This window comes from Kogia breviceps, chromosome 10 (assembly GCF_026419965.1).
Source record: "Kogia breviceps isolate mKogBre1 chromosome 10, mKogBre1 haplotype 1, whole genome shotgun sequence".
Lineage (NCBI taxonomy): Eukaryota > Metazoa > Chordata > Mammalia > Artiodactyla > Physeteridae > Kogia > Kogia breviceps.
In genome coordinates, this window is record NC_081319.1 from 52387607 (window position 1) to 52411146 (window position 23540).

The following is a 23540-nucleotide window of genomic DNA, read 5'->3' on the forward strand; positions in this document are numbered from 1 at the left end:
ACCTCAAGCCTCTCTCTTCTTTCCTCTTCTGCTCTACGGCCACTCTGTTAGCAAATCCTATTGGCCCTGCTTTCAAAAAAAAATCCGCAATCTGACCACTCCTCACCATGTCTCTCCTGCTACTGCCCGGGGCCGAGCCCGCATCTCCATTGCCTGGATTTTTGCAGCCATCCCCTAATTGGTATTCCTCTTCGACCCTTGTTCGCTTCCAGGTTTCTCACAGGATGGCAGCTGGCATGCTCCCTGTAAAACGCAAGTCACCCCAGGCTCCGCTCTGCTCCACCGCTCCCACCCCACTCAGGGCAGAAGCCAGTGGCCTTACACTGGCCGGCAAGGCTGAGCCATCCACCCTCCCACCCACACACTTATCCTCACCTCCTTCCATTCTGCCCCTGGCCCACGCCTCCCCTGGGCCTCCTTACTGTCCCCGGATCACACAAATGCATCCCCACTGTAGGGCACTGCACACGCTGCCCCCCCGGGCCTGGAATGCTCTGCCCTGAGACCCACTTCCCTAGGTCTCTGCTCTGCTGTCACCTTGCTGAGGCTTTCCCTGACCACTCTATTTAAAACTGCAGCCTTGGAACTTCCCTGCTGGTCCAGTGGTTAAGACTCCACGCTTCCACTGCTGGAGACCCAGGTTTGATGCCTGGTCAAGGAACTATGATCCCACGTGCGCCGTGGCCAAAAAATTCAAAAAACAAAACAAAAACTGCAGCCTCATCTCCAGGCTTGCTTACCCCCTTCCCTGCTTAATTTTTCTCCATAGCAATGATCACCCTCTGATGCCTTGTACATATTTATTTTTGTTTATCTCTTGTCTGTCTTTCCCTGAAGAATGTAGGCTCCATGAGGGCAGGGACTTTTTTTTTTTTCTGTTTTTCTGTGCAGTATCTCCAGTGCCCAGGTCAAAGCCTAGCACATAGTAGGTGCTCAGTAAATATTTGTTGAAAGAGTGAATGAAACTACCTTCCCTCTGCTTCCTTCCATTCCCAACTCAGACTAACGGCTGAGTGCTGTCCTCAGATGGGATCTACCAACCATTGTAAGACTTCAGACATGTGAAAGTGTTGGGAAAATGCCACATTTCTGTACTCGACCCTGTCTACCCAACTTCTTTTTCAATGGGCACCAGAAAAAATGCAGGTCAGACCGTCTACAGACCATCATGAGGAGAAGTTTAGCCTTTGTCCTCACCATCTTTGCTGGATCAGGGGATGAGGAGAAACAAAACCAAAATGTGGAGAAGCAGAAAGGCTAGAGTAGGTTTTTATAATTACCACCTTTTAGGAGTATTTTTCTTATTTAAAAAATAATACTGATTTTTCTGGGAAAAGAAAAATACTATCCATGGAAAACTGTCCTTCTAACCAAAATGGTGAGAAGGCAGGTATAAAAATGGAGAAGGCAGGTGTGAAGATGGGGAGACAGGTGTGAAGGGGAGGCAGGTGTGAAGGGGGTCAGGTATGAAGAGAGGGGTCAGGTGTGAAGAGGGGGGGCAGGTGTGGACACGTGGAAGGCAGGCTCACCCCTGGTTAGCTGTAGTGAGAGATGGGGGCTTCCCTTTCACTTCACAGAGTAAAGAGAAGGCTCTGAGGTATCAACAACTTGTACTATTAGGAAAAGGAAGACAAAGAATCTGTGTTTCCTGAACATCGAGAGGAAGTCTCTCTGGCTGCTGGGGGCTAGCTGGTCTCCTCCAGCTCCAAGAGGTCATCCACATACTCCACAACCTCTCCCTGTAAAAGACAATAAGACACCTCTGTTAAGCAGGTAGCTGACCTTCAAAGTGCTGGTGAGCAGAGACTGTTTCCAAGAGGCAATTGCCAGCCACCCCTAGGCTGGAGCAGCCTTTCTTCCCTCGAGCCCAGAGGATCTGACTTCTCCCTGGGAGGGACCTGGTTTCCACACCATGTGAACTTGGAGTCAAGTGCTCCAAGACCCCCAGATGGCCTGTGTGAACTGGGCGGTCCAGCCCCTTCTGAAAGACCCTGTTTAGTGCCCCTTCCTCTCCCTACTCCCCTCCCCTTAGCAGTTACCCCACAGGAAGCCTTTCTGTCTGTTCCCTTTCTGCCTTGACCACCAGATCACAAGCTTTTCAAGGACCAGGACCTTCTTCTGCAGAAACTGGCACACACAGGTCTCAGTAAACCTGCTAGGGGATGGCTGACTGCGTGTAGGCGTGTTACTGCTGGTGCAACTGAAGCAATCAGGCCACTCAAACAAGAGATGCTTAGGTAGTACAGGAGCCCACCTGCTCCCTCCTTTTGCAATGAGCCTTAAGCCTCTACCTGAAACAGCCCAGCATACTTTCTGATTTCCTTCTCTGCGTTGATTCCACTCCCACGACACACCCAACCCACCAGCTGATGACACCCATTCCCTTTACTGCAGAGAATGAGTGAATCACCAAGAAGGCCAAGCCCCTTCCCCTGAGGTCAGTACAGGCAGCCCCACCGATGGTGACCACCCCCTGCTAAAACCTGGCCCCCCTCACGGAGGCCTCCCTCCCAGGCCAAGAGCCAATTTGCTCCTTTTGATATTTTACCACAGAGAGAGTCATAAAATCTCTCAGCATTTGAGAATAGTTAGAAAATCTATCAAGTACATGAGACACAAAAGGGGTCTTATTATTTTTATCAAATGCTTCTGCACATCATGCCTGCAATTAGGAACTCAAGTGATGGGAGTGGAAGACCACTGCTTGAATAAACAACATTCTTCAGTTGCTTTCTGGACCCCCAAAAGGAAAACAGGGTATGGCAGAGGATTACATATATGGCCATGACATCTGTTCCCAGGGTTACTGTTTCCTGCTGTGTGGCTACTGTGAAGGGTGGGGGGTGATAGTATTGTTTGCTTTTAGCTCACTAAGTGTCCCCGGCAATAGAGATGAAAGAAACACATCCTCCTATAAGGTCACTGGTGTCGCGCTCAGATCTATCAATATTTTCCAGGCACCCGTCCCCCAGCTGCTGGGAGTGTCGTTGCTAATGGCTTATACCTATCCCTTCTCTGCATGACTGATCTTGGCCAAAATGAGCAGCCCTGCCAGGGAGCTTATACACCACCCCCTCTGGGCTGCCAACAACTAGTGAGGGACTGAGAAAGGGGATGACAAAAGGCAGAAGTAGTTCTGTGATACAATGCATGCTCCGGAGTGAGACCACATGTGTGCATAGCTCCTTCCCCTGCCCCTCACCTCCTTTCCTACCCAAGAGCATCTAGTTCAGCTTGCTTTATAAACGTTCTGAAACTGTAACAGGGCCTCTGCAAAATGTGTGTGTGTGTGTGTGTGTGTGTGTGTGTGTGTGTGTGTGTGTGTGGTATGCGGGCCTCTCCCGTTGCGGAGCACAGGCTCCGTACGCACAGGCTCAGCAGCCATGGCTCACAGGCTCAGCCGCACCGCGGCACATGGGATCTTCCTGGACCGGGGCACGAACCCGTGTCTCCTGCATCGGCAGGCGGACTCTCCACCACTGCGCCACCAGAGAAAGCCCATCTCTGCAAAATTTTTAACCTGTGTGCAAACTTTCAGGAGTTCTTAGACATATATCAAGCCCAGAAAGATATAAAGAAGAATACCACAACTATCAGGAGACTGTATTGACACTTTGTTTCGAATGAGCATTTTGTCCTTTGGAAATATTTAAGGATTAACTAAGAATTTTATTGTGTTGGTTACAGTTTATTTCAAATTATTACTTGCCATAATTTGATATATAATTTTAAAAATAGCTCATTCTTTAGAAATTCTTTTATAATTCTAAAGCTTTGATTAATAACCTAACTACTTTGGGAACTTCAGTGGAGTCCTGTTATCTTGACAGGTCCAAGTCTAAGAATCCTAGGAATTTTAAAGACTGGAATAAGCCTGGTCTATTCACTAGATGATTACGGAGCAGCCATATGACTTTGAGTAAGTCACTCTACCTCTCTGAGTTTGTTTCCTCATCTGTGACATGAGACAGCTTTACTGAATCTCATAAAGGGTCTCTTCCTTGTTCTAATATTTATGATTTTTTTCTAAATGCATTGTTCTTGTATGTTAAAAGTCTTCAAAGAGTTCATAGCCAGGAATTCCACCTCTGGGAATTTATCCTAAGGAAATGATCATAGAAGAGGTAAAAGATTTAGTAACTGCTGTGTTATTTATAAAAGCAAAAAGTTGGAAGCAACCTAAATGCCTATAAAAAGAGCTTTATTTAAAAGATCCACACCATGGAATATTAGTCATTAAAAAATTGTCTTTATAATGAACATTAACTAACAAGGTTAACAAAGACCACAAAATCATTTCAATAGGTGCAGAAAAAACATTTGGCAAAATTCAACACCAAAACATTTGAAAAAAATTCCTATTTTGTCAAATGATAAAAAACATTCAACTAACTAGGAATAGAAGAGGAACTTCCTCAACACGATTAAAGGGCCCTACCAGAGCTAAGAATGTACTAAATGCTGAAACAGAAGGCTTTCCTTCTAAGATTAGGAACAAGACAAGGATATCCACTCTCTCCATTTCTATTCAACATTGTACTAGAGGTTTTAGCCAGAAAAATAAACAAAAGACATCCAGACTGGAAAAGAAGTAGAACCATGTCTATTCACAGATAACATGATCTTGAATACAGAGACTCCTTAGGAATCCATACACATCAAAAAAAAGTTTAGAACTGATAAACAAGTTCAATAAGTTTGCAAGATTACAATATCAACATACAAAAATCAGCTGTATTTCTATACACCAGCAACGCACAACTAGAAAATCAAAATAAGAAAAACAGTTCCACTTCCAATAGCACCAAGAATAACAAAACTTGGGAAAATATTATTGAAGGAAGTTAAAGAAGACCTAAATAAATAGAACGGTATCCCATATTCATGGATCAGAATATTTAATATTGTTAAGATGTCAGTCAATCTTCAGATTCAACACAATTCCTATAAAAATCCCAGCTGCCTTTTGCAGAATTTGGCAAGTTGACCCCATATTTCATATGGAAATGCAACAGGCCCAGAATAGCCAAAACAATCTAGAAGAAGAAGAAAGAAGTTGGAAGACTCAAACTTCCCAATCTCAAAATGTAGTACAAAGCTACAGTATTCAAGACAATGCAGTACTGGCATAAGGATAGAAATCTAGATCAATGGAATAGGATTGAGAGTCCAGAGATAAACCTTCACATTTAAGGTCAAGTGATTTCTTACAAGGGTACCCAGACAATTGAATGGGGAAGGAAAGTCTTTTCAACAAATGATGCTGGACAACAGTATTTCCACACACAAAAGAATGAAATTGGACCACTACCTCACATCATATGTTAAATTAACAAAAGAAAAAGATTGTAGACCTAAATGTAAGTGTATAACACTATAAAAAACTTAGAAAAAAACAGAAAATTTTAGTGATCTTGGATTAGACAATATTTTCTTTGATATGACACCAAAAACACAAGCAACAAAAGAAAAATTAGAAAAGTTGGATTTCATCAAAATTTAAAACTTTTGAGCTTCAAGACACCATTAACAAAGTGAAAAGATAATGCACAGATTGGGAGAAAATTTTTACAATTCATATATCTGACGGGGGACTTATAACCATAATATATAAAGAACTCTTACAACTCAACAATGAAAAGACAAGCAACCCAATTTAAAAATGGGCAAAGGACTTGAATAGAATCAACATTTCTCCAAAGAAGATATACAAATGGCTAACAGCCATATGAAAAGATGCTCAACACCATTAGTCAATAGGGAAATGCAAGTCAAAACCATAATTAGGTACCACTTCACACCCACTAGGATGGCTATAATAAAAAAGACAGACTCACACACATACGTACACACAAAAAGAAAGACACTGTAAGTGTTGAGGAAGATCTAACAGATTAGAACTCTCATACATTGCTGATGGGAATGTAAAATTTGGGTGATGAAAATATTCTCAAATTTGAATGCACAACTTTATGAATATACTAAAAAAAAAAACCCACTGAATAGTATACTTTAGAAAGGAGAATTGTACACTATGTGAATAATATCCCAATCAAACTGTTCTAGAAAAACATAACCAGGGAAATTGCTCATGCTACAGTGTTACATGGAAAAGCCATGATATATATTTACAGTCAAGTTTATAGTGAATATATATTGGAAATATATAAAAAAAACTGGAGACATAAATACCAAAATATCAATAGTAGCTTGCCTCTAGATAATCAGAAACTCTACTGTCCCGTTTTTCCTAAATACTTTTTTCTCAGGAATTCCCTGGCGATCCAGTGGTTAAGACTCCATGCTTCCACTGCCTGGGACATGGGTTCGATCCCTGGTCAGGGAACTAAGATCCCGCATGCCGTGCTGTGCAGCCAATAAATAAATAAATAAACAAATATAGTTTTCTCCACTTTTCAAACCATAGCGGTCAACCTTGTTTGTGTCTGGTCAGCATTCCTTCCTTTTCAGCATCCTTGTAGTCATATCACAGGCTCTGCTTCAAGAGAACCCAAGCCAAGACATATGGCACATGGGTCACTTCCTAATTTGTAAAGCACTTCGACCTGCAAAGTGGTATTTCATGCTTCCAACCCTGTGAGGTCAATGTTATTAGCCCCATTTTACAGATGAAGTACTGAGGCTCAGGGGAGCTAAATGCATGCTAGTGGTCGATCTATCTCATGCAAATTCATGCACATAAAACAAATTCCATGATAATGTCTTATTTACAGGTGCTTCACCGAAAACTGGGGCAGTGGAAAGAGCAGACATGGAGGCTCAGGGCTCCTGGGTCTGGCCTAGCAGCTCCCGGAACCTTCCTGTCCCCCAAGTTCCTCAGCCGTAAAGCGAAGGGTCAGATGAGAACAAACCCGCAGCTCTCTCCCAGCTCCGATGGCTGGCAAGTCCCCAGCTGTCTTAGAAAGAGTTTGACGGTTTGTTCCAAACGCATCTCTCTAAACGCTACCCCTGATGATGGCTTTTCTGTGACTAGCCTGCCCCACCACAGAATGCCGGCTCCATAACCAGCAGAGTCTCCGCCGTCAATAAAGAAGTCAGCTAAGCAAGACTTGATCAGGAATTTCAAGCAACCCCAGAAAAGGATAAAATGCCTAATTTACAGAAAACAAAACAAAACAAACTGACAGAAAAATTGGGATGTGGGCTCCCCAGTGTCTTCAGAGTGCTAAAATTCAGTGTGTTTTTATAATGTTAAAAAATGATGCTTGATGCCACACTGTGCAGGAAAATTTAAGAAAAAAAGATGCTCAGACAGCTCCTGTGATGGGTTCCTGGAGGATGGCTCCGTACTCTGTCAGGAAACGTGGTGCTTCAGCCTGGGTTTCCTAGAAAACCCTTCTTGCCCAGGCCAGTGCTCTGACACGTAAAAACGCCCACAGAAACTCTGTTTCCCAGGCCCCTTCTGCTTCTAATTTCAGGGACAACTCGGCCTTCCAGTGATTTTTAACAAAGCTGTGAGTAATATTTTCTCTTAGCCAGACGTGTGCTAAACAGGAAAACTTACCTCATCATCATCCATTATGTTTTCCTTAGCAAAGTCATGAAGCTCTTTCTGGAGTGTCGTCACGTTAAAGAACTGAACTGCTTCCTGTTCAGACACAAACAGAGAACAGTTTATATGACCAACCTTTTAAGGGGAGAACTGGGCTGGTGGCAGGTGGGGGAAGGGTATGAGCTTTCTTTGGGGGGTGATGAAAATGTTTAAAATTAAATAGTAGTAACGGTCGCACAGCTCTGTGACTATACTAAGACCACTGAATTGTGCACTTTGAAAGCATGAATTTGACAGTATATGAATTATATCTCAATTTGAAAAAAAGAGTAGTCAATCCTGAGTGAATGAAAGAGAAAGTGTGTGTGTGTGTGTTGGCTGGACAGTAAAGTTGAAGGAAGATGTATGTATGGCAAACCAGGACAGCATGCACAAATCTCAATGAAAATACAAGTTAAGGGCAAATTAGAAAAGATCTTCTGAAAGTGATATATAATCCATAGGTTTCCCTGAACACATGCAAAGCTGAGTGCATCCATCAAGGGAATTAAATGATGATTCATCCATAAACAAGCCTGCCATGGAGCTGTTAAAAAAAAAAAAAAAAGTAAGTGGTATGGGTGAGACATGGGAAGTGTTCATGATGAAATTGTTAGAAAGACAATGCAAGTTGCAAAACAGTATGTAAGATCCCATTTTTGTAAAAATTAATAGTTACATGCTGCATATACAGTAAATGCATAGCTATAGGGCAGGATGAGAAAGAGAAAATATGGGATTAAGAAGCAGTCTCAATTCCTAAGTTAATCATTTCTGTAATGTTTAAAATTTGTAGAGTGCTTACTGATTTAGAAATGAGAACAAAGAAGTAAAATTTTAAAAGATGAAAAAGCTACCAAAAAAAATGAGTTTCCCTTCATTTCTGAAATAACCCGTCTCTTAAGATGCAAAGCTGCTTCCTGAAAGTGGGATGAAGAAGAGAACAGGAAACGCGATGCCTGGTGAACTGGCACGTACTGGTCTGGGCTGGAAATGCTCCTCCGAGAGCCCCCACTTGTCCCTGTGGTACTGATAATACACCAGGTTCTGCTGCATGACCTTATCGTCCTGGTCAAAGAGCAGGTAGCTGACCGCACAGGGGGCTGCGTTCTTCAAGTCGTTCACTGAAGGCAAAGGAAACAAGAACAGGAAATCAGCCAACCTCTCACGACCCACCCTCCATTGAATAACACCTTCAAAAAGAAAAAGATCACCAACAAGCCCCTTCTCCACAGACCCTCCTTCCGAATACCTGCAAAGACAAAAGATATCTTCCCAGGGTGAAAAGGTCACAGATAGGGTATCCATGGGAACGTGGAGGCCAGTTTGGAAAACAGAAGAAGTTCCTCTTTAGGCAGAGACCTATGCAGAAATGCCTACTATATTCCCCTCAGGCCTTGGAGACCTGGGCTGATGTCACATCCCTGGAACCTAAGCAGGCTTGGGTCCCAAGTCTGGACTGTCCTGAAGCTGAGGGAGCTGGTGAGGACATGCCAGCAAATGAGCCCTCCTTGGACCTGCAGTGCCTGGTCCCCTCTGCATGGGAACCATAATCTCCCGGTCCAGGCAGGCCCTTCAAATGCTAAACCAAGCCTAGTTCACCTAAAAAAGGGTCCACCCTCTGGGCTGGAAGAGTTTTGAAAAGTCGTCTGGTCTCCACGTCTCGTGGTAGTGGGGTTCCCACCTCCATCCTCCTTCCTTAGAGTCACCCCACCTATGGACGACAGCGCCCTCAGTGCAGCGGTTTTGCTGGGGCTGGGATTTCTCCGTGGGGTGAAGGGTAAGGGGGAAGAAGGAACGAGACACAAGTCCTTGGGCCTTTCTTCTGGCACACTCCGCTCTCCTTGACAACCCAGGAACACGACTTTCCTAAGGCTTTGGTTGCCCAAGTATCCAAGTTGGGCATGAAGAAATGCTGCCGCCTTGTGGCCGTTTCCCATAACAACAACTTTAAAACCGCGGCTTATGGGCACTTCCTAGTCACAAGGCCTGTGGGGTTGGAAATGACACCAGTCCTCAAGAAATGTCCTGGGGTGATTGAAAAAGATTTCAAAACAGGACCGACTTTCAAGAAACCAATTTCAAGAGGTAAATTTCACTCACACTGTTTTCAAAAATAAAAAAGAAGCACTGGAAAAGATGCTCCACATTGCTGGGACTTCCCTGTTGGTCCAGTGGTTAAGAATCCACCTTCCAGGACTTCCCTGGTGGCGCAGTAGTTAAGAATCTGCCTGCCAATGCAGGGGATACGGGTTCGAGCCCTGGTCGGGGAACATCCCACATGTTGCAGAGCAACTAAGCCCATGCACTACAACTACTGAGCCTGCACTCTAGAGTCCCCGAGCCACAACTGCTGAAGCCCACGGGCCTACAGACTGTGCTCCGCGTCAAGAGAAGCCACTGCAATGAGAAGCCCGTGCACCACAACGAAGAGTAGCCCCCGCTCACCGCAACTAGAGAAAGCCCATGCGCAGCAACGAAGACACAACGCAGCCAAAGATTTAAAATAAATAAATAAATAAATAACCTTATTAAAAAAAAAAAAAAAAAAAAAAAGAATCTGCCTTCCAATTAAGGGGACGCAGGTTCAATCCCCGGTCGGGGAACTAAGATCCCACATGCCGCGGGGCAACTAAGCCCCTGAGCCACAACTACAGAGCCCACGCACTCTGGAGCCCACACGGCCACAACTAGGGAGAAGCCCACACACTGCAACAAAGAATCCGCGTGATGCAACTAAGATCCAACACAGCCAAAAATAAAATAAATAAATAAATAAATATTTTTTTAAAAGATGCTCCACATCACTATTATTAGAGAAATGCAAATCAGAACTACAACGAGGTATCACCTCACACCACTTAAAATGGCTATCTTTGAAACGTCTACAAACAATAAATGTGGAGATGGCATGGAGAAAAGGGAACCCTCCTATGCTGTTGGTGGGAATATAAATTGGGAACAGCCACTACAGTGAACAGTGTGGAGGTTCCTTAAAAAACCAAAAACAGGGGCTTCCCTGGTGGTGCATTGGTTGAGAATCCGCCTGCGGATGCAGGAGACACGGGTTCGTGCCCTGGTCCGGGAGGATCCCACATGCCGCGGAGCAACTAAGCCCGTGAGCCATGGCCGCGGAGCCTGTGCGTCCGGAGCCTGTGGTCCGCAACGGGAGAGGCCACAGCAGTGAGAGGCCCGCATACCGCAAAAAAAAAAAAAAAAAAAAAAAAAAAAAAAAAAAAAAAACCAAAAACAGAGCTAGCATATGATCCGGCCATCCCACTCCTGGGTGTATATCTGGAGAAAACCAGAATTCGAAAAGACCCAGGTACCCCAACGTTCACTGTACCGCTATTTACAACAGCCAAGACACGGAAGCCACCACAATGTCCATCAACAGACAAATGGAAAAGGAAGATGTGGTATGTTTATACAATGGAATATTACTCAGCCATAAAAAAAGAATGAAATGATGCTGTTGGCAGAAACAGGGACGGACCTAGAGAAGTAAGTCAGACTGAAAAAGACAAATATCATATGATATCACTTACAGTTGGAATCTAAAAATTGATACAAATGAACTAATTTATAAAACAGAAAGACACTCACAGACTTAGAAAACAAACTTATGATTCCCAAAGGGGAAATTGGGGGGGGTAGAGATGAATTAGAAAGTTGTGGGGCTTCCCGGGTGGCGCAGTGGTTCAGAGTCCGCCTGCCGACGCAGGGGACGCGCGTTCGTGCCCCGGTCCGGGAAGATCCCACATGCCGCGGAGTGGCTGGGCCCGTGAGCCATGGCCGCTGAGCCTGCGCGCCTGGAGCCTGTGCTCCACAACGGGAGAGGCCACAACAGTGAGAGGCCTGCGTACCACAAAAAAAAAAAAAAAAAAAAAAGTTGTGATTAACAGATACACCCTCATATATATAAAATAGATAATCAAGAAGGACCTACTGTGTAGCACGGGGAACTCTACTCAACACTCTGTAATAACCTATATGGGAAAAAGATCCAAAAAAGGATAGCTCTATATGTTTGTATAACTGAATCAAGTTGCTGTACACCTAAAACAAACACAACATTGTAAATCAACTATAGTCCATATAAAGGAAAAATTCAATTAAAAAAAAAAAGTAGTACCTGCCATATTTCCCAAAGGTCTTGGTAACCATAGCTGGGGTCACATCCCTGAAGCCTAAGGAGGCTTGGGTCCCAAGGCTGCACTCTCGTGGGGCTGAGGGAGCTGGGGAGGATATGCCATCAAATGAGCCCCCCTTGGACCTGTAGTGCCGGGTCTCTGGATGAGACTGCCATCTCCAGATCCAGGTGGGCCTTTCCAAAGCTAAGCCAAGCCTAGTGCACCCAAGAAAGGGTGGACCTCTGGTCTGGAGAAGCTCTGAAAAGTCACCTGGTCTCCACGTCTCCTGGTGGTGGGGTTCCCACCTCCATCCTCCTTCCTTAGAGTCACCCCACCTATGGACGACAGCGCCCTCAGTGCAGCGGTTTTGCTGGGGCTGGGATTTCTCCGTGGGGTGAAGGGTAAGGGGGAAGAAGGAACGAGACACAAGTCCTTGGGCCTTTCTTCTGGCACACTCCGCTCTCCTTGACAACCCAGGAACACGACTTTCCTAAGGCTTTGGTTGCCCAAGTATCCAAGTTGGGCACGAAGAAATGCTGCCGCCTTGTGGCCGTTTCCCATAACAACAACTTTAAAACCGCGGCTTATGGGCACTTCCTAGTCACAAGGCCTGTGGGGTTGGAAATGACACCAGTCCTCAAGAAATGTCCTGGGGTGATTGAAAATGATTTCAAAACAGGACCGACTTTCAAGAAACCAATTTCAAGAGGTAAATTTCACTCACACTGTTTTCAAAAATAAAAAAGAAGCACTGGAAAAGATGCTCCATCCACATTGCTGGGACTTCCCTGTTGGTCCAGTGGTTAAGAATCCACCTTCCAGGACTTCCCTGGTGGCGCAGTAGTTAAGAATCTGCCTGCCAATGCAGGGGATACGGGTTCGAGCCCTGGTCTGGGAAGATCCCACATGTTGCAGAGCAACTAACTAAGCCCATGCACTACAACTACTGAGCCTGCACTCTAGAGTCCCCGAGCCACAACTGCTGAAGCCCACGGGCCTAGAGACTGTGCTCCGCGTCAAGAGAAGCCACTGCAATGAGAAGCCCGTGCACCACAACGAAGAGTAGCCCCCGCTCACCGCAACTAGAGAAAGCCCATGCGCAGCAACGAAGACACAACGCAGCCAAAGATTTAAAATAAATAAATAAATAAATAACCTTATTAAAAAAAAAAAAAAAAAAAAAAAAAAGAATCTGCCTTCCAATTAAGGGGACGCAGGTTCAATCCCCGGTCGGGGAACTAAGATCCCACATGCCGCGGGGCAACTAAGCCCCTGAGCCACAACTACAGAGCCCACGCACTCTGGAGCCCACACGGCCACAACTAGGGAGAAGCCCACACACCGCAACAAAGAATCCGCGTGATGCAACTAAGATCCAACACAGCCAAAAATAAAATAAATAAATAAATAAATATTTTTTTAAAAGATGCTCCACATCACTATTATTAGAGAAATGCAAATCAGAACTACAACGAGGTATCACCTCACACCACTTAAAATGGCTATCTTTGAAACGTCTACAAACAATAAATGTGGAGATGGCATGGAGAAAAGGGAACCCTCCTATGCTGTTGGTGGGAATATAAATTGGGAACAGCCACTACAGTGAACAGTGTGGAGGTTCCTTAAAAAACTAAAAACAGAACTAGCATATGATCCGGCCATCCCACTCCCGGGTGTATATCTGGAGAAAACCAGAATTCGAAAAGACCCAGGTACCCCAACGTTCACTGTACCGCTATTTACAACAGCCAAGACACGGAAGCCACCACAATGTCCATCAACAGACAAATGGAAAAGGAAGATGTGGTATGTTTATACAATGGAATATTACTCAGCCATAAAAAAAAGAATGAAATGATGCTGTTGGCAGAAACAGGGATGGACCTAGAGAAGTAAGTCAGACTGAAAAAGACAAATATCATATGATATCACTTACAGTTGGAATCTAAAAATTGATACAAATGAACTAATTTATAAAACAGAAAGACACTCACAGACTTAGAAAACAAACTTATGATTCCCAAAGGGGAAATTGTGGGGGGTAGAGATGAATTAGAAAGTTGTGGGGCTTCCCGGGTGGCGCAGTGGTTGAGAGTCCGCCTGCCGATGCAGGGGACGCGCGTTCGTGCCCCGGTCCGGGAAGATCCCACATGCCGCGGAGTGGCTGGGCCCGTGAGCCATGGCCGCTGAGCCTGCGCGCCTGGAGCCTGTGCTCCGCAACGGGAGAGGCCACAACAGTGAGAGGCCTGCGTACCACAAAAAAAAAAAAAAAAAAAAAAAAAAAAAAAAAAGTTGTGATTAACAGATACACCCTCATATATATAAAATAGATAATCAAGAAGGACCTACTGTGTAGCACGGGGAACTCTACTCAACACTCTGTAATAACCTATATGGGAAAAAGATCCAAAAAAGGATAGCTCTATATGTTTGTATAACTGAATCAAGTTGCTGTACACCTAAAACAAACACAACATTGTAAATCAACTATAGTCCATATAAAGGAAAAATTCAATTAAAAAAAAAAAGTAGTACCTGCCATATTTCCCAAAGGTCTTGGTAACCATAGCTGGGGTCACATCCCTGAAGCCTAAGGAGGCTTGGGTCCCAAGGCTGCACTCTCGTGGGGCTGAGGGAGCTGGGGAGGATATGCCATCAAATGAGCCCCCCTTGGACCTGTAGTGCCGGGTCTCTGGATGAGACTGCCATCTCCAGATCCAGGTGGGCCTTTCCAAAGCTAAGCCAAGCCTAGTGCACCCAAGAAAGGGTGGACCTCTGGTCTGGAGAAGCTCTGAAAAGTCACCTGGTCTCCACGTCTCCTGGTGGTGGGGTTCCCACCTCCATCCTCCTTCCTTAGAGTCAGCCCACCTATGGACGACAGCGCCCTCAGTGCAGCGGTTTTGCTGGGGCTGGGATTTCTCCGTGGGGTGAAGGGTAAGGGGGAAGAAGGAACGAGACACAAGTCCTTGGGCCTTTCTTCTGGCACACTCCGCTCTCCTTGACAACCCAGGAACACGACTTTCCTAAGGCTTTGGTTGCCCAAGTATCCAAGTTGGGCACGAAGAAATGCTGCCGCCTTGTGGCCGTTTCCCATAACAACAACTTTAAAACCGCGGCTTATGGGCACTTCCTAGTCACAAGGCCTGTGGGGTTGGAAATGACACCAGTCCTCAAGAAATGTCCTGGGGTGATTGAAAAAGATTTCAAAACAGGACCGACTTTCAAGAAACCAATTTCAAGAGGTAAATTTCACTCACACTGTTTTCACAAATAAAAAAGAAGCACTGGAAAAGATGCTCCATCCACATTGCTGGGACTTCCCTGTTGGTCCAGTGGTTAAGAATCCACCTTCCAGGACTTCCCTGGTGGCGCAGTAGTTAAGAATCTGCCTGCCAATGCAGGGGATACGGGTTCGAGCCCTGGTCTGGGAAGATCCCACATGTTGCAGAGCAACTAACTAAGCCCATGCACTACAACTACTGAGCCTGCACTCTAGAGTCCCCGAGCCACAACTGCTGAAGCCCACGGGCCTAGAGACTGTGCTCCGCGTCAAGAGAAGCCACTGCAATGAGAAGCCCGTGCACCACAACGAAGAGTAGCCCCCGCTCACCGCAACTAGAGAAAGCCCATGCGCAGCAACGAAGACACAACGCAGCCAAAGATTTAAAATAAATAAATAAATAAATAACCTTATTAAAAAAAAAAAAAAAAAAAAAAAAAAAGAATCTGCCTTCCAATTAAGGGGACGCAGGTTCAATCCCCGGTCGGGGAACTAAGATCCCACATGCCGCGGGGCAACTAAGCCCCTGAGCCACAACTACAGAGCCCACGCACTCTGGAGCCCACACGGCCACAACTAGGGAGAAGCCCACACACCGCAACAAAGAATCCGCGTGATGCAACTAAGATCCAACACAGCCAAAAATAAAATAAATAAATAAATAAATATTTTTTAAAAAGATGCTCCACATCACTATTATTAGAGAAATGCAAATCAGAACTACAACGAGGTATCACCTCACACCACTTAAAATGGCTATCTTTGAAACGTCTACAAACAATAAATGTGGAGATGGCATGGAGAAAAGGGAACCCTCCTATGCTGTTGGTGGGAATATAAATTGGGAACAGCCACTACAGTGAACAGTGTGGAGGTTCCTTAAAAAACTAAAAACAGAGCTAGCATATGATCCGGCCATCCCACTCCCGGGTGTATATCTGGAGAAAACCAGAATTCGAAAAGACCCAGGTACCCCAACGTTCACTGTACCGCTATTTACAACAGCCAAGACACGGAAGCCACCACAATGTCCATCAACAGACAAATGGAAAAGGAAGATGTGGTATGTTTATACAATGGAATATTACTCAGCCATAAAAAAAAGAATGAAATGATGCTGTTGGCAGAAACAGGGATGGACCTAGAGAAGTAAGTCAGACTGAAAAAGACAAATATCATATGATATCACTTACAGTTGGAATCTAAAAATTGATACAAATGAACTAATTTATAAAACAGAAAGACACTCACAGACTTAGAAAACAAACTTATGATTCCCAAAGGGGAAATTGGGGGGGGTAGAGATGAATTAGAAAGTTGTGGGGCTTCCCGGTGGCGCATTGGTTGAGAGTCCGCCTGCCGATGCAGGGGACGCGGGTTCGTGCCCCGGTCCGGGAAGATCCCACATGCCGCGGAGTGGCTGGGCCCGTGAGCCATGGCCGCTGAGCCTGCGCACCTGGAGCCTGTGCTCCGCAACGGGAGAGGCCACAACAGTGAGAGGCCTGCGTACCACAAAAAAAAAAAAAAAAAAAAAGTTGTGATTAACAGATACACCCTCATATATATAAAATAGATAATCAAGAAGGACCTACTGTGTAGCACGGGGAACTCTACTCAACACTCTGTAATAACCTATATGGGAAAAAGATCCAAAAAAGGATAGCTCTATATGTTTGTATAACTGAATCAAGTTGCTGTACACCTAAAACAAACACAACATTGTAAATCAACTATAGTCCATATAAAGGAAAAATTCAATTAAAAAAAAAAAGTAGTACCTGCCATATTTCCCAAAGGTCTTGGTAACCATAGCTGGGGTCACATCCCTGAAGCCTAAGGAGGCTTGGGTCCCAAGGCTGCACTCTCGTGGGGCTGAGGGAGCTGGGGAGGATATGCCATCAAATGAGCCCCCCTTGGACCTGTAGTGCCGGGTCTCTGGATGAGACTGCCATCTCCAGATCCAGGTGGGCCTTTCCAAAGCTAAGCCAAGCCTAGTGCACCCAAGAAAGGGTGGACCTCTGGTCTGGAGAAGCTCTGAAAAGTCACCTGGTCTCCACGTCTCCTGGTGGTGGGGTTCCCACCTCCATCCTCCTTCCTTAGAGTCACCCCACCTATGGACGACAGCGCCCTCAGTGCAGCGGTTTTGCTGGGGCTGGGATTTCTCCGTGGGGTGAAGGGTAAGGGGGAAGAAGGAACGAGACACAAGTCCTTGGGCCTTTCTTCTGGCACACTCCGCTCTCCTTGACAACCCAGGAACACGACTTTCCTAAGGCTTTGGTTGCCCAAGTATCCAAGTTGGGCACGAAGAAATGCTGCCGCCTTGTGGCCGTTTCCCATAACAACAACTTTAAAACCGCGGCTTATGGGCACTTCCTAGTCACAAGGCCTGTGGGGTTGGAAATGACACCAGTCCTCAAGAAATGTCCTGGGGTGATTGAAAAAGATTTCAAAACAGGACCGACTTTCAAGAAACCAATTTCAAGAGGTAAATTTCACTCACACTGTTTTCAAAAATAAAAAAGAAGCACTGGAAAAGATGCTCCATCCACATTGCTGGGACTTCCCTGTTGGTCCAGTGGTTAAGAATCCACCTTCCAGGACTTCCCTGGTGGCGCAGTAGTTAAGAATCTGCCTGCCAATGCAGGGGATACGGGTTCGAGCCCTGGTCTGGGAAGATCCCACATGTTGCAGAGCAACTAACTAAGCCCATGCACTACAACTACTGAGCCTGCACTCTAGAGTCCCCGAGCCACAACTGCTGAAGCCCACGGGCCTAGAGACTGTGCTCCGCATCAAGAGAAGCCACTGCAATGAGAAGCCCGTGCACCACAACGAAGAGTAGCCCCCGCTCACCGCAACTAGAGAAAGCCCATGCGCAGCAACGAAGACACAACGCAGCCAAAGATTTAAAATAAATAAATAAATAAATAACCTTATTAAAAAAAAAAAAAAAAAAAAAAAAAAGAATCTGCCTTCCAATTAAGGGGACGCAGGTTCAATCCCCGGTCGGGGAACTAAGATCCCACATGCCGCGGGGCAACTAAGCCCCTGAGCCACAACTACAGAGCCCACGCACTCTGGAGCCCACACGGCCACAACTAGGGAGAAGCCCACACACCGCAACAAAGAATCCGCGTGATGCAACTAAGATCCAACACAGCCAAAAATAAAATAAATAAATAAATAAATATTTTTTTAAAAGATGCTCCACATCACTATTATTAGAGAAATGCAAATCAGAACTACAACGAGGTATCACCTCACACCACTTAAAATGGCTATCTTTGAAACGTCTACAAACAATAAATGTGGAGATGGCATGGAGAAAAGGGAACCCTCCTATGCTGTTGGTGGGAATATAAATTGGGAACAGCCACTACAGTGAACAGTGTGGAGGTTCCTTAAAAAACTAAAAACAGAGCTAGCATATGATCCGGCCATCCCACTCCCGGGTGTATATCTGGAGAAAACCAGAATTCGAAAAGACCCAGGTACCCCAACGTTCACTGTACCGCTATTTACAACAGCCAAGACACGGAAGCCACCACAATGTCCATCAACAGACAAATGGAAAAGGAAGATGTGGTATGTTTATACAATGGAATATTACTCAGCCATAAAAAAAAGAATGAAATGATGCTGTTGGCAGAAACAGGGATGGACCTAGAGAAGTAAGTCAGACTGAAAAAGACAAATATCATATGATATCACTTACAGTTGGAATCTAAAAATTGATACAAATGAACTAATTTATAAAACAGAAAGACACTCACAGACTTAGAAAACAAACTTATGATTCCCAAAGGGGAAATTGGGGGGGGTAGAGATGAATTAGAAAGTTGTGGGGCTTCCCGGTGGCGCATTGGTTGAGAGTCCGCCTGCCGATGCAGGGGACGCGGGTTCGTGCCCCGGTCCGGGAAGATCCCACATGCCGCGGAGTGGCTGGGCCCGTGAGCCATGGCCGCTGAGCCTGCGCACCTGGAGCCTGTGCTCCGCAACGGGAGAGGCCACAACAGTGAGAGGCCTGCGTACCACAAAAAAAAAAAAAAAAAAAAAGTTGTGATTAACAGATACACCCTCATATATATAAAATAGATAATCAAGAAGGACCTACTGTGTAGCACGGGGAACTCTACTCAACACTCTGTAATAACCTATATGGGAAAAAGATCCAAAAAAGGATAGCTCTATATGTTTGTATAACTGAATCAAGTTGCTGTACACCTAAAACAAACACAACATTGTAAATCAACTATAGTCCATATAAAGGAAAAATTCAATTAAAAAAAAAAAGTAGTACCTGCCATATTTCCCAAAGGTCTTGGTAACCATAGCTGGGGTCACATCCCTGAAGCCTAAGGAGGCTTGGGTCCCAAGGCTGCACTCTCGTGGGGCTGAGGGAGCTGGGGAGGATATGCCATCAAATGAGCCCCCCTTGGACCTGTAGTGCCGGGTCTCTGGATGAGACTGCCATCTCCAGATCCAGGTGGGCCTTTCCAAAGCTAAGCCAAGCCTAGTGCACCCAAGAAAGGGTGGACCTCTGGTCTGGAGAAGCTCTGAAAAGTCACCTGGTCTCCACGTCTCCTGGTGGTGGGGTTCCCACCTCCATCCTCCTTCCTTAGAGTCACCCCACCTATGGACGACAGCGCCCTCAGTGCAGCGGTTTTGCTGGGGCTGGGATTTCTCCGTGGGGTGAAGGGTAAGGGGGAAGAAGGAACGAGACACAAGTCCTTGGGCCTTTCTTCTGGCACACTCCGCTCTCCTTGACAACCCAGGAACACGACTTTCCTAAGGCTTTGGTTGCCCAAGTATCCAAGTTGGGCACGAAGAAATGCTGCCGCCTTGTGGCCGTTTCCCATAACAACAACTTTAAAACCGCGGCTTATGGGCACTTCCTAGTCACAAGGCCTGTGGGGTTGGAAATGACACCAGTCCTCAAGAAATGTCCTGGGGTGATTGAAAAAGATTTCAAAACAGGACCGACTTTCAAGAAACCAATTTCAAGAGGTAAATTTCACTCACACTGTTTTCAAAAATAAAAAAGAAGCACTGGAAAAGATGCTCCATCCACATTGCTGGGACTTCCCTGTTGGTCCAGTGGTTAAGAATCCACCTTCCAGGACTTCCCTGGTGGCGCAGTAGTTAAGAATCTGCCTGCCAATGCAGGGGATACGGGTTCGAGCCCTGGTCTGGGAAGATCCCACATGTTGCAGAGCAACTAACTAAGCCCATGCACTACAACTACTGAGCCTGCACTCTAGAGTCCCCGAGCCACAACTGCTGAAGCCCACGGGCCTAGAGACTGTGCTCCGCATCAAGAGAAGCCACTGCAATGAGAAGCCCGTGCACCACAACGAAGAGTAGCCCCCGCTCACCGCAACTAGAGAAAGCCCATGCGCAGCAACGAAGACACAACGCAGCCAAAGATTTAAAATAAATAAATAAATAAATAACCTTATTAAAAAAAAAAAAAAAAAAAAAAAAAAAAAGAATCTGCCTTCCAATTAAGGGGACGCAGGTTCAATCCCCGGTCGGGGAACTAAGATCCCACATGCCGCGGGGCAACTAAGCCCCTGAGCCACAACTACAGAGCCCACGCACTCTGGAGCCCACACGGCCACAACTAGGGAGAAGCCCACACACCGCAACAAAGAATCCGCGTGATGCAACTAAGATCCAACACAGCCAAAAATAAAATAAATAAATAAATAAATATTTTTTTAAAAGATGCTCCACATCACTATTATTAGAGAAATGCAAATCAGAACTACAACGAGGTATCACCTCACACCACTTAAAATGGCTATCTTTGAAACGTCTACAAACAATAAATGTGGAGATGGCATGGAGAAAAGGGAACCCTCCTATGCTGTTGGTGGGAATATAAATTGGGAACAGCCACTACAGTGAACAGTGTGGAGGTTCCTTAAAAAACTAAAAACAGAGCTAGCATATGATCCGGCCATCCCACTCCCGGGTGTATATCTGGAGAAAACCAGAATTTGAAAAGACCCAGGTACCCCAACGTTCACTGTACCGCTATTTACAACAGCCAAGACACGGAAGCCACCACAATGTCCATCAACAGACAAATGGAAAAGGAAGATGTGGTATGTTTATACAATGGAATATTACTCAGCCATAAAAAAAAGAATGAAATGATGCTGTTGGCAGAAACAGGGATGGACCTAGAGAAGTAAGTCAGACTGAAAAAGACAAATATCATATGATATCACTTACAGTTGGAATCTAAAAATTGATACAAATGAACTAATTTATAAAACAGAAAGACACTCACAGACTTAGAAAACAAACTTATGATTCCCAAAGGGGAAATTGGGGGGGGTAGAGATGAATTAGAAAGTTGTGGGGCTTCCCGGGTGGCGCAGTGGTTGAGAGTCCGCCTGCCGATGCAGGGGACGCGCGTTCGTGCCCCGGTCCGGGAAGATCCCACATGCCGCGGAGTGGCTGGGCCCGTGAGCCATGGCCGCTGAGCCTGCGCACCTGGAGCCTGTGCTCCGCAACGGGAGAGGCCACAACAGTGAGAGGCCTGCGTACCACAAAAAAAAAAAAAAAAAAAAAGTTGTGATTAACAGATACACCCTCATATATATAAAATAGATAATCAAGAAGGACCTACTGTGTAGCACGGGGAACTCTACTCAACACTCTGTAATAACCTATATGGGAAAAAGATCCAAAAAAGGATAGCTCTATATGTTTGTATAACTGAATCAAGTTGCTGTACACCTAAAACAAACACAACATTGTAAATCAACTATAGTCCATATAAAGGAAAAATTCAATTAAAAAAAAAAAGTAGTACCTGCCATATTTCCCAAAGGTCTTGGTAACCATAGCTGGGGTCACATCCCTGAAGCCTAAGGAGGCTTGGGTCCCAAGGCTGCACTCTCGTGGGGCTGAGGGAGCTGGGGAGGATATGCCATCAAATGAGCCCCCCTTGGACCTGTAGTGCCGGGTCTCTGGATGAGACTGCCATCTCCAGATCCAGGTGGGCCTTTCCAAAGCTAAGCCAAGCCTAGTGCACCCAAGAAAGGGTGGACCTCTGGTCTGGAGAAGCTCTGAAAAGTCACCTGGTCTCCACGTCTCCTGGTGGTGGGGTTCCCACCTCCATCCTCCTTCCTTAGAGTCACCCCACCTATGGACGACAGCGCCCTCAGTGCAGCGGTTTTGCTGGGGCTGGGATTTCTCCGTGGGGTGAAGGGTAAGGGGGAAGAAGGAACGAGACACAAGTCCTTGGGCCTTTCTTCTGGCACACTCCGCTCTCCTTGACAACCCAGGAACACGACTTTCCTAAGGCTTTGGTTGCCCAAGTATCCAAGTTGGGCACGAAGAAATGCTGCCGCCTTGTGGCCGTTTCCCATAACAACAACTTTAAAACCGCGGCTTATGGGCACTTCCTAGTCACAAGGCCTGTGGGGTTGGAAATGACACCAGTCCTCAAGAAATGTCCTGGGGTGATTGAAAATGATTTCAAAACAGGACCGACTTTCAAGAAACCAATTTCAAGAGGTAAATTTCACTCACACTGTTTTCAAAAATAAAAAAGAAGCACTGGAAAAGATGCTCCATCCACATTGCTGGGACTTCCCTGTTGGTCCAGTGGTTAAGAATCCACCTTCCAGGACTTCCCTGGTGGCGCAGTAGTTAAGAATCTGCCTGCCAATGCAGGGGATACGGGTTCGAGCCCTGGTCTGGGAAGATCCCACATGTTGCAGAGCAACTAACTAAGCCCATGCACTACAACTACTGAGCCTGCACTCTAGAGTCCCCGAGCCACAACTGCTGAAGCCCACGGGCCTAGAGACTGTGCTCCGCGTCAAGAGAAGCCACTGCAATGAGAAGCCCGTGCACCACAACGAAGAGTAGCCCCCGCTCACCGCAACTAGAGAAAGCCCATGCGCAGCAACGAAGACACAACGCAGCCAAAGATTTAAAATAAATAAATAAATAAATAACCTTATTAAAAAAAAAAAAAAAAAAAAAAAAAAAGAATCTGCCTTCCAATTAAGGGGACGCAGGTTCAATCCCCGGTCGGGGAACTAAGATCCCACATGCCGCGGGGCAACTAAGCCCCTGAGCCACAACTACAGAGCCCACGCACTCTGGAGCCCACACGGCCACAACTAGGGAGAAGCCCACACACCGCAACAAAGAATCCGCGTGATGCAACTAAGATCCAACACAGCCAAAAATAAAATAAATAAATAAATAAATATTTTTTAAAAAGATGCTCCACATCACTATTATTAGAGAAATGCAAATCAGAACTACAACGAGGTATCACCTCACACCACTTAAAATGGCTATCTTTGAAACGTCTACAAACAATAAATGTGGAGATGGCATGGAGAAAAGGGAACCCTCCTATGCTGTTGGTGGGAATATAAATTGGGAACAGCCACTACAGTGAACAGTGTGGAGGTTCCTTAAAAAACTAAAAACAGAGCTAGCATATGATCCGGCCATCCCACTCCCGGGTGTATATCTGGAGAAAACCAGAATTCGAAAAGACCCAGGTACCCCAACGTTCACTGTACCGCTATTTACA

General features: G+C 45.6%; 1 protein-coding gene across 1 annotated transcript in view; it reads right to left on the reverse strand.

Moving 5' to 3' along the window:
* Positions 1–786: 786 nt before the first annotated feature.
* CRTAP (cartilage associated protein) overlaps positions 787–23540 on the reverse strand; it is a 146427-nt gene continuing 123673 nt past the window's right edge. Inside the window, exons 5-7 of the mRNA XM_059077394.2 lie at positions 8531–8676; positions 7526–7609; positions 787–1739 (exon numbers count right to left, since the gene is read on the reverse strand). Coding sequence (XP_058933377.1) covers positions 1686–1739; positions 7526–7609; positions 8531–8676 — 284 coding nt within the window. The 3' untranslated portion in view covers positions 787–1685. The remainder of the gene's footprint in view (positions 1740–7525; positions 7610–8530; positions 8677–23540) is intronic.